The 11,986-nt window shown below is 43.2% G+C and overlaps 1 protein-coding gene across 2 annotated transcripts in view; it reads right to left on the bottom strand.

Annotated features, from left to right (window-relative positions):
- Positions 1-853: 853 nt before the first annotated feature.
- Positions 854-11,986, bottom strand: part of LOC106603555 (glycerophosphodiester phosphodiesterase domain-containing protein 5) — a 40,173-nt gene continuing 29,040 nt past the window's right edge. Inside the window, exons 2-16 of one of the 2 annotated variants that reach the window (XM_014197402.2) lie at positions 11,749-11,926; positions 6,575-6,678; positions 6,283-6,376; positions 6,116-6,175; positions 5,902-6,000; positions 5,709-5,802; positions 5,379-5,524; positions 5,047-5,129; positions 4,505-4,655; positions 4,092-4,313; positions 3,825-3,970; positions 3,488-3,635; positions 2,999-3,081; positions 2,145-2,257; positions 854-1,903 (exon numbers count right to left, since the gene is read on the bottom strand). In XM_014197402.2, the coding sequence (XP_014052877.1) occupies positions 1,827-1,903; positions 2,145-2,257; positions 2,999-3,081; positions 3,488-3,635; positions 3,825-3,970; positions 4,092-4,313; positions 4,505-4,655; positions 5,047-5,129; positions 5,379-5,524; positions 5,709-5,802; positions 5,902-6,000; positions 6,116-6,175; positions 6,283-6,376; positions 6,575-6,678; positions 11,749-11,868 (1,740 nt within the window). In that variant the 5' untranslated portion in view covers positions 11,869-11,926 and the 3' untranslated portion in view covers positions 854-1,826. The remainder of the gene's footprint in view (positions 1,904-2,144; positions 2,258-2,998; positions 3,082-3,487; positions 3,636-3,824; positions 3,971-4,091; positions 4,314-4,504; positions 4,656-5,046; positions 5,130-5,378; positions 5,525-5,708; positions 5,803-5,901; positions 6,001-6,115; positions 6,176-6,282; positions 6,377-6,574; positions 6,679-11,748; positions 11,927-11,986) is intronic. The other variant, XM_014197401.2, reaches the window with a different exon arrangement.

Below are 11,986 nucleotides of genomic sequence, written 5' to 3'. Positions count from 1 at the left end.
ATATCCCTTACACAGCCTGGAGGTGTGTTGGGTCATTGTCCAGATGAAAAACAAATGATAGTGGGACTAAGTGCAGATCAGATGGGATGGCGTATCGCTGCAGAATGCTGTGGTAGCTATGCTGGTTAAGTGTGCCTTGAATTCTAAATAAATCATTGACAGTGTCACCAGCAAAGCACCATCACACCTCCTCCTCCATGCTTTACAGTGGGAACCACACATGGAGAGATTATCCGTTCACCTACTTCGCGTCTCACAAAGACAGCGCAAGTCTCTTCTTATTGGTGTCCTTTAGTAGTGGTTTCTTTGCAGCAATTCGACCATGAAGGCCTATTTCATGCAGTCTCCTCTGAACAGTTGATGTTGAGATGTGTCTGTTACTTTAAATCTGTGAAGCACTTACTTGGTCTGCAATTTCTGAGGCTGGTAACTCTAATGAACTTATCCTCTGCAGCAGAGGTCCTCATGAAAGCCAGTCATCATAGCACTTGATGGTTTTTGAGACTGCACTTGAAGAAATTTTCAAAGTTCTTGAAATTTTCCGGATTGACTGACTTTCATGTCTTAAAGTAATAATGGATGGTCATTTCCCTTTGCTTATTTGAGCTGTTCATGGCATAATATGGACTTGGTCTTTTACCAAATAGGGCTATCTTCCGTATACCACCCCTACCTTGTCACAACACAACTGATTGGCTAAAATGCATTAAGGAAAGAAATTCCACAAATTAACTTTTAACCAGGCACACCTATTAATTGAAATGCATTCCAAGTGACTACCTCATGAAGCTGGTTGAGAGAATCCCAAGAGATGCAAAAAGCTGTCAAGGAAAAGGGTGGCTACTTTGAAGAATCTCAAATGTAAAATATATTTGATCTGTTTAACACTTTTTTGGTTACTACATGATTCCATATGTGTTATTTAATAGTTTTGATTATTTTTTACTATTTTCTACATTGTAGAATAAAGACTAACCCTGAAATGAGTACTGTAGGTGTGTCCAAACTTTTGACTGGTACTGTTCCTGAAATACTATTTATAGGAGTTGTGTCATATAACAATATAAGTACTGAAACACACTGCCCCCGCAACAGACTCTTTTTGTAACATACCAGAAACTACTTTACAAAAAGGCAGCCACGTGAAGAGATAAGGATATAATAACTTCAACCTAAAGCAAACCAATCATGGCAGAAAGAATAGGCAGAGAAAATATGATTGCAGCATGGACTATGTTGACTATTGAATGCCCTTCATGTGCATACCTGTATAACCACAATGCAAGAACAGTGTACATTCCCAGTGATGCAAAATGTGTCCTCCTATCGATGTGTGAAGGACACACACTACTCATCATGAGAGTGAATTCAGTCTTATAATAACATACTATGTAGAACACCAAACCATGACAATCCTCTCAGAGGGAAAAGAAAATAACTGAAAAACAAAAAGTCAGATTTACAAAAATGTACAGTTGAGAAGAAAAAACATCCCATGATCCTTCAGAGCTTGAAATACAACTTTTAAAAAGGTCACTCCAGTAAGTAGATCAACAGTCTTCAAAACATTGAATATTCAGAACTTTTAGAAGTTCAAAGTTCTAACATGTTGGCGGAAACATCTAAGTTTAAAGTAGCAGCCATTGTGATTCTGTCTGTTGCAGTCTCCGTGTGATGCCGTCATAAGTGTAGTTGGCACAACCAGCTCAAACAGGTACAGAGACAACTCATCTGTACTGCGCATTGCATGGCAATTCTCAGGATATAGAGACAATTCATCTGAACTGCCCATTGTCCTGGCCATTCTCCAGGTATACAGACACAGCTCACTTGTACTGCCCAATGTCATAGCCATTCTCTGGATATAAATGTTCATCTGTATTGGTTACTCCATTGCTTACCTCTAAAAAAGGAGAAAAAAAAGAAGAGTTCAACTTTGACCCTAACTCTTTTCCATTCTTTATTTGGTTCAGTGGGTTGGTTGGAGAATAGTGCTGGCAACATCAGGGTTGTGGGTTTGATACATGCATGGGCTACATACTGATTATACTGTATGTTTCCGTGTCAACTTCCAACAGTTCTGTCAGTTGCTTTGGATAAAAGTGTCTGCTAAATGCCTATATTATATTTGATTTATTACGTACCGGAGAATATGAGTTTCTCTTTCATGATGTTGACGTCTCGGCTGGGCCGGCGAGTCACAGCACTCAGCATGATCTGCTCTGGGTTGTAGTTCTGCATGCCACTCATCCTCCATCTGACAGGGCGACAGCACACCGTCAGAGACACATTTAGAGTCAATATAAACATAGTCAAATGATGAATACATATTGATAAATACATATCGATGAATACATATCTAAATGAAACAGTGTAACTGAGTACAAGCGTTAGAGCTTCAGACACAAGTAAAGCACAAGGACAGAAAACAACAAAGCAACATGGGCCATGGGAGTCACCCCAGTTACCTGATCAAGTGATAGCTGACAGACGCCAGAGTGCAGCAGAGAAACGGAGCATGCAGATCAGGCAGAACAAAATCAGTCAGAACAGAGGACAAATAGGGAAGAACGAGAGAGAGGAGGGAATGAAAGAGGACATAAGAAATAAATATGATATGGACAAACAGAAGGAGAGAAATTGCCAGATGAGGAGAAGAGAGACAGGGCAGTGAAAGGGAAAGAGCAGAAGCGTCAGTTTAGAAGCAGAAGGCTACGCAACACAAAGTTCAGAACACACAGACCTTTACATTTTACACAACAGTCCTGAGAAACACTTAGTACATCAGACTAGACAATGGAGCAGAGCAGACATATCACTGAAGTGTGTGCACCCAGCTTTCATCGGGGATCAGTGTAGTAGAGAACTTTGCATTGTTATTGCAATACTCTGGAAATACTCAAAAGTGTGAGGGTGAGGGGTATGCTGCAAATACACAACCATTCACAGCTAAATGAAAGGAGATTCAGTTTGATCGTAATGGAAAATGGGTACTTACTTTTGAAAGATGAATATTCCTGTAACTATGGCGATGGAGACAAGATCTGAGGTGATCCAGACTAAGCAGTATTCATATGGGCTCTGTAAACAAGAACAGCTGTTCAGAACCAACATCCACCACTAGATCGCAGCATCACCACAAATATACTGTACCTCTCATCATGATGAACATGCGATGACGATCAGAACATGAATGAAACTACTTGAGTTTTAAGTCCTAGTCTCGAGCTGTGTCCTTGGGTCTGCTGCTGTGTCCCCATGCCTCACTTCACTCTTACCCAGCTATTCTGCTGTTCCCTAGTCACTATCTGTACTCTCCCCTGCGGTCCCCAGCCTCTCTGTGTTGCCTTGCCTCTGTACTGTAGCAGTTAAAAGGGGTACCCAGTCATAGAAAATTGACTGTTACACTCATGGGTATCTTCCATACGTCTATACTGTACTAAAAGTGTAGTTATTGCAATGAAGAGGTGTAGAAGGAGATTCTTACCATGAGCCAGATGGGGTAGGGCACCTTGCGGAGGACCTGGGGGGCGTCGGAGGAGACAGAAGGCACTCCGCTGCACCACAGCACTGAGTAGAGCCACGGCTCATTCACCGGGTACACCATCACACTCATGTTGTTCACCAGGAAGTCCCTACAAAGATAAATAGTTATTGGACATGCTGGCCTGTGAGTAACCAAAACGCAGGGTGAGGTTAGGGATTAAGATGAGATTCTAGGACTTTTTAGATTACATGATTGGACCTCCCAGATAACATTTTGGACAATCCCAGCAGGTGAATGGTTAGGGTTAGAGTTTGAGTGTAACAGTAGTATGTCTTACTGAATGTCCTTGTTACTGGCCTGTGAGTAGCGCAAGGTGAGGCTGCTGATGCCCCTGTGTCTGAGCTCCTCCACTGACAGTTTCTCTAAGGAGGTCTGCTGTAACCCCCTGACACGGCCCCTGTCTGTGTCCGGGGTCCACGTCACCTAAAAGAACACAGGGCACAAGACACAGGGTAAGAGTCTGGACCTGCTTTTTGATTTACACATCTCTACCAATGTTGCTAAGGACTCAGTGACAGATAGATACACAGAAAGTCCTCCTCACCCTCTTCTGTGATATCCCAGACCTCTGGACGGCCCACAGGGTGTCCATGATCCAGGTCTTGTAGTGTGGGTGTTCTGGGGGAGGTCTATGGAGGTTTAACAGGGCTGAGCGGTTGGCCCTGGCTGTCAGGCGGAGCATCTCTACCAGGCTACACACTGTTAGGTTCCCCATTCGGTTCCGGTCCCTCCCTGTCAGAGACCCAACCGTCCAGTAGGGGTCGCTCTGGAGAGAGAGGGAAGAGAGGTGTTTTATTTGATGAAGTGATGCAAAGTGGAGTGAAAAAATATACTTGGTGTGGGAGAGGGAAGGGTAGACTAGAGAAGGGGAGAGACTAAGAGAAAGAGCAATACAAGGAGGGAGAGAGACATATACCCAGTGAGAGGGAGAGAGAGACAGAGGGGGGAGAGAGGTACCTCCAAAAACCACTGCCCCGCATTTAGAGAGCGAATCTCTGTCCAATTGAAGAGAGAGGCGTCCTCGTGCTGTTTGTCTGGAAAGACCTTGGCGATGTTAGTGGTCCTTCTCAGAGTGCGGTCTCGCATCAGGAAGGGCACCCCGTCCAGACTGTAGAGGAGAGTTGGGACCACAGACTGACATCACTGAACCAGTAACACTTATGTCATTTATGTCACTGCTTTTATAAATAAAATAAAGAGGTTCTGTGGCAATTGGAGTATTAAAATGGGCCTGTAATAACAGGCTATAATGCACTAGTGAAAAGAAATGGATGTGAGATTAAAATGGTCTTAAAACAAGTTGACTACGTCAAAGGCAGGGTCAGAATGGGGGTGTTTAGATTTTCTCCATAACCTTTTACACGCTGTGAATGTTGCTATGGCTTCACTACAGAAAGGCCCACCCGTCGTTACCGGTCTACTGTAGAGAACTCATTACTCCTAACATTAAGGTGGTAGGGTGGGGTTAGGTTATTGGCTGGTAGAGTATGGTTGGGTACCTGATGGAGACGTCGGCCTCCAGGGAGCTGACCCCCTGTTGCAGGGCCTTGTTGAAGGACATCAGGGTGTTCTCTGGAGCTAGCTACAGCACAGCACAGGACACACACACAGACGGGGACAGAGAGAGACAGGAGGTACAATGGGTTATCATGGGTTGTTAGAATTTGATGGCAGTCATTTGAGCTAGTGTTGGAAAGGCAAATTATTTCAGCTTTAAAGAAATAGGAAATAGGTTAGCAGCCGACTACATGTGGAGATTCCTTAGGATCTACATGAAGCGGCTAGAGAGTAGGGGACAAGAAGATGTTTCTGTAGGGGGACACGGACTCACCATTGGAGCCCCCCGTCTTCCAATGACATCAGGTCGAGGTTTGAGGCTGTTCCTGTCCATGATGCAGGGTGAGGTGATGGCAAGGGGAGCCATGTAGAGGACCAGCAGGACACTTAGGTAGACAAGCAGCACAATCATGTGGAACTCTGGGAAGGAGGAAGACCATAGAGTGAGGACATTAGGTCCCAGATTTCTGACTGCTGCTGCAATCATTGTTCATTATCAAACATCTTTATGGTTATAATGATAAAAATCATGAAGTAATGTAATAATATTGGTATTATTGGTATCCTGAGTTACAGTGAAAACCAATCAAAATCCAACACTTACTGGTTCTCCCTGCACGGATCACATGTCCAGCAACCAGCCAACCCAGCGCTGTGACAGCAGCCAGAGCTCCTATGTGCAGGAAAGGACCTGTGGACTGAATTACAACACAGGAAGACAGGAGTTTTATAACCTTGTTCTCACACACACACACACACAGAGAGAGAGAGAGAAACCAACAAATAGAGATGTAGACCTGTAGCGATATAAGAATGATGTCCCATTCGTCCCCCCACACATCACTGATGGAGACCACACCACTGACAGTGGTGATCAAGGCAGCCAACACACCAATCTGTGGGGACCAACACATCAACAGTTTGATTTGTTCTACACATTCCTATGCAGGGCTAACAGTAACATGGTATTCATTTCCTCATCAGTAGGTCAGAGTTCATTTGAAGGCCTACCTTGTGGATCCAGTAGAGGTTCAGTTGCTGTCCCAGTGAAATATGACAGAGTGCTAAAATCTGGATAGAAACAGAGCCACAATCAGGTTAGATCTTACTGAACCTGCAGCAGCAACATGTGTTGTACTGTGTGTACAGGCATTTAACCAAACATGAAACTTACTCACCATTAAAAATGTTATGTAACTAAAGCCAACTGCGGTGGTTGCGAGAATGGGGACAGTGCCGTCCTTCCATTCCCCAGAACGGTTGTATAGTAACCTGAGAAAGAGAGACAGAGGGTGGGGAAGGTGAGCCAGTGTCTTAAGAAGAGGACCAGCCCTGATAGGAGATAGTGAAATATGCACACATTAAATTACTGATTGAAAACTGCTCAAAAGAGAGACTGCTTCTGGAGGACAGAAACAATGGTGCAAACTCAGCTCACAGCCACTCTGGTAAGGAGTAACTTACACTCACCAGTTGAATTGGTTGTAGTCATTGTGGGCCTCCAACCAGAAGTAAGCCCAGAAGAGGAGCAGGGAGAAGGTGCTGCACAAGATGATGAACCATGCACATTCCCACTGGTGAACACACAACAGAATGAAGAAATGTACTTTCTATAAACACTTAACATAACGTTCCACAACTTTCAGCTTAAACAATCACACAACGAGTAAAACAAGTCTAAAACAAATTACCTCTTAAAACAAAACAAAAATACATTTTTATGAATTTCCCCTTTGATTGATAACATAACTTCCACCTTTCATCTGTCCTCTGGCATGACTGGCTTGAAAGTTTGGTCAGATTACCAGGCACTCCCCCATTGTAATTGACTGGATTGAGGGGGGTAAAACAGGTCAGGGGCGCATGCAGAAAGGGAACAAGGTTGCGAAATAGCACATTTCCCAATTCTAATTATTTTATTGAGGGGAAATGTACTTACTGTGACATGTGGTTGTCTCACCTAGCTATCTTAAGATGAATGCACTAACTGTAAGTTACTCTGGATAAAAGCATCTGGTAAATTACTAAAATGTAAATAAGTAATTATGAAGAATATGGAATAATGTTATCTGTATTCATGAAATCTCTATCTGCCACGTTTTACAACGTTTGCGTACTGAATGTGGCCCATGTCAGACCACAGCCAGGTGGAGTTGACCACTGATCAGCTTTATCTCATGCTGGCCAGACTAGTGCTGCATCTCTTCCACATCTACAGTCTATTATTAGAGGCCTGGCGATAATGTGTAGACACGTGGTAGTTAAGAGGGGAATACCACATTAACACTTACACTGCACTCAGAGGAAAGGCTAGGAATCTCATCAGTGAGGCCTCACCTTCTGCTGGTTAGACTTAATGCATAGGGGACAATAGGAGAGTAGAGGGCTGCTGTTTTAATGAAGTCTGGTTTCTGAGGTAACCAGCACACTACTTCTGTTGAGGCAGTCAATTACCTGGTCTCACACAATACTTCACAGCTTTCACAAGACTCTCTGTGTGTGTGTGTGTGTGTGTGTGTGTGTGTGTGTGTGTGTGTGTGTGTGTGTGTGTGTGTGTGTGTGTGTGTGTGTCTGTACAGTGCTGTGAAAAAAGTATTTGTCCACTACATAAGTTTCTCTACTGTGGTATATTTTTTATATTGAACATTAATCAGATCTCCAACCAAAATTTAATATCACATTAAAAAAAGAAACTTGAGTGAACAAATAACAATTACAAACTTATTTCATAAACAAAGTTATGAAACACCAAACACCCCTGTGTGAAAAGTAATTACCACCTGACACTCAACTGGATGTTGTGCCACCTTTACCTGCAATGACTCCAACCAAACACTTCCTGTAGTTGTTGATCAGTCTCTCACATCGCTGGGGAGGAATTTTGGCCAACCCTTCCATGCACAACTGCTTTAACTCAGCAACATTTGTGGGTTTTCAAGCATGAACTGCTCGTTTCAAGTCCTGACAACGTTAGTGGGGATTAGGTCTGGACTTTGACTAGGCTATTCCAAAACTTCACATTATTGCTTTTTAACCATGTTCATGTTGACTTGATTGTGTGTTTTGGATCATTGTCTTGCTGCATGACCCAGCTGCGCTTCAGCTTCAGCTCACAGACAGATGGCCTGACATTCTCCTGTAGAATTCTCTGATACAGAGCAAAATACATGATTCCTTCTATTAAGGCAAGTCGTCCAGGTCGTGAGGTAGCAAAGCATCCCCAAAACATCACACTTCCACCACAATGGGTGACTGTTGGTATATGGTTCTTACTGTGGAATGAAGTGTTTGGTTTTTCGCCAAGCATTATGGGACCCATGTCATCCAATATTTTCTGCACCTTTCGCAGACAACACATTACAGTGGGTGATCATACCTCTCACACACCTTTAAAACCCAAGGGGGTAGATATATCCACACAGTAGTTCCTGAAAACCATGAAGTCCAACCAGTGACCCCAGCCTGGTTCTTCTCCCTGAGCTCCATAGACCATCTGTGGTTACTGGTTTATCAATAGAGGGGTGATGGGGCTCAGAGTTAACTCTTAAGTTTCACTGAAAACACTCTCCTACTGGACAAACACAAAGTGCACATTAGCACATTTCACTGTTTCTCAACTCTGGTCCTTAGGTACCCCCAGTCATATTGGGCAAACAGGAAGTATCCCTATGCCGAGTCGAAATGAATAATTTTGCAGGCATCTTTTCACCTCTCCAGGTGTAGTCTTTTTTTGCCGATATGTGAGATACATCAACCAGCCCAGTGCACAGCCAGTCACAGTGGAAGTCATTTTACAGTATAGTAGGGCCATTTCAGACACAACCATAACCAACCACACTATCGAGGATACAGGAAGTCAGTCTTTAGCACGGTGTCATTGTCACCAAGCTGATGACGTCTAATCCTGACGTCCTTCTAATCCCATCATTTCCTCCTCCAGACTGTGCCTCGGCTTCATTCTCCTTCCCTCTCTAACATCGTCACAGCCTGCTAATTATAACCCGTGATAGACAGTGCTGCCCTGCCACACCGTTTCATCTATTGAGAAGAACACTGATTAATCACAATGAAGTAGCCAAGTCAGAGAAACAGTATGACTGCCTATCATTTCCGGCAAACCTCCTCAGACAGACGTGCACATCTCACTTCTGTATGATACAGTACTATGCACACTTATTATCCTATGGATTTTGCCATATCAGGTGCATGGTACTACATGAAAATATGTACATAAAAATAGGACAAATATAATTTGTGTCTCAATGACAACTGATGGAGCTATGAATCCAACTCCAGCTGGAAATGGAACTTGTTCAGCATGGGCTGCTTTATGGTTTGCTAGTCTTGAGCGAAAGCATTTCTAGGTCATTAATTACTAAGTTCTCTATGGGCTTGAAGAGCAGGACAGAGGTAACCCGTTTCTGAGAAATACCAACCTACCACTCAAAGTAATACCACTAAGTACCAGAAGAGAAAGCAATGATATGCAAACACAGGAGGGTCAACTCAGGCCTGGGAATCACAGTAGCACTATCTCAATGGTCAAGTCAATAGCAGAATGAACTAATAATAAGAGCCAGAGAGATAGGGATGTACATGTGATTCTCATTGATGTGTATTTGGATGATATGAATGTCTGTGTGCATGAGTGTGCACGGTGTGTGTGTGTGTGTGTGTGTGTGTGTGTGTGTGTGTGTGTGTGTGTGTGTGTGTGCTTTGTAAATAGAGAGAGGGAAAGCAGGTGTGCAGCTGTGTGTTTGTATTTTTCCTCTTGGTCAGCACCTCATTACTGCCCCACTCACACTTTCCCTACTAACTGGCCTAATTTATGGACAACATACTGGGTTTTTGTAGTCCAATGACAAGTTAAGAACAGCAGGAGCGGCTCTGATACTCCAGTCTGCATCACACACAGCTGGGAGTCTGGGTAGAAGCATTATATTAAAACACCCCCATTGACTTCAACAACAAGCTTATGGCTACCAATGCCTGCCATAAACCTAATACCTCCCAGTGAGCAAAGTTTTACAGACCACTATTTACAGAAAATGTCATTTGAGTTACATTTAATAATATTACATTTTTAAAGTATGCTATTGGATAAATGTAACAATTTAACAAGGGCAGTAGCTATAATAAAGCTGTCTGTCTGTCTGTCTGTCTGTCTGATAGTACACACTGACCTCTATAGCAATGCACACGACTCACTCTACACTCTGCCCCCTTCTAGACAAGAAAATACAGTACATGGTAACATTTTACAGAAAGCTGACAGGTATAACACTTTATTACTTGTTATAAGCACCTATGAACTATAATGTCTTATTATAAGGCTTATAATATGTCATTTCTCTCCAGGAAGCATATATCTAAAGGTAGGGGTCATTCAGGCAGGCTCTTGCCTGGCAGGCTGACTGATATTGTTGTGCTCAATCTCACACGTGTCAGGTTACTGTATATAAGTCCCCAAAACTATTTCATTGTTCTTTCCCTGCAGGTGATACGTCTCCTGGATTTTTTTGCTTACAAACAAGCCTCACTATCAGTGTTGGAAATTCATCTGTCACTCGTGATCTGAACAAGACAGTTCTTCAATTAACAGACTTCTGTTGTGTAGTGACATTTTTACTACTGTTGCCAAAGCCACTCACTGCTCCTAGCCCTACACTGCCCAAATACCTACTTTCATGACAGTGGCCTAAAATAAAAGCTAAGCAAAGTTTTGTAAAAAACTGTCCACTGAGAGCAAGGCTGGTTTCATCATTTAGCTCAACACAGCTGCTGACGTTTGCCAAGCTTTTCATTGCTTACACTAAGTAGCCGGACCATAAAAACATATCAGACGGTAACCAGTTCATGAAAGATCATTCTGGTTTAAACATAGTGATTCCACTTCACTTTGGTACAGGGAGCTAAATCAGGTGCTGCAGTAGTGCTAATAACAGCCTAATAAACAGGCTAGCCGACTTTTGTTCTACATTCTGTACAGAGACACACACACACACACACACACACACACACACTGCTTGTGAAGGTGTATCAATCCCTATATCGGTAACTCATCATTATCATTGATGATTTGCGGTCTCATGCTCTCAGTAAATGTCCGATGAGGAGATCCGAAGCGTTTTCTATTGAGCTCAAAGCCTAGTTATTAATGCAAGCTTTATTAACGCAGGCTTTCCAGCCATGCATCATTAGCACAGATCCCCTGTTTTGGCCTCAATCCATGTGGGTAAATAGATATTATGTCTTACAGTCATTCAGTACGGGTTATAGATGTTTTACTCCTTAAAGGGGCATCAGTTTGTCTCAGTTTGATTAGGTGAGTGAAAGGGCATCAGTTCCTTTGGAATTTGATACTGAGGCCTAGCTTTCCCCAGTCTGTGCCCCATGGCGATGAGAGGAGACAACAGGTCTCTCTGTATATCACTCCCTTTAATAATAAGTCATTTGACTGATTGAGGACAAGAGTGGTCCTCCATAACAAGTCCAGGAATGTTGCCAGCAGGTGCAATTAAAGGTCAGGACAATCTAACTCTCAGATATTCCATTGATTGGTATGAGAATAGAACATACCAATACACCCATAATTTGTCCACAACAGAACATCTTGTGACATTTGCAGAAGTCTTTACTCTCACCTTGGAGCTGTTGTCATGGGAACGCTGGTAGCGTTTCCAGCGGCAACCATAAATCCCAGTGAGGAAGGACAAGCACAGCTGCTTCTCATAGACCTGCTGCAAGGGTTGGTGCTTCACCATGCTCCTTCAGCCTCGGCTCGCCACCGGTCCGCTAGCATCCCACACTGAACAGGGAACACTGCAGGGAAAAAAGACAGGAGTCAGAAACATATTGAAGATAATTCAAGACTGGAGAAAT

Source organism: Salmo salar, chromosome ssa04, assembly GCF_905237065.1.
Source record: "Salmo salar chromosome ssa04, Ssal_v3.1, whole genome shotgun sequence".
NCBI classification, from domain to species: domain Eukaryota; kingdom Metazoa; phylum Chordata; class Actinopteri; order Salmoniformes; family Salmonidae; genus Salmo; species Salmo salar.
Note: the sequence above shows the minus strand (reverse complement) of the source record. Positions and strands in the feature narration are given on the sequence as shown.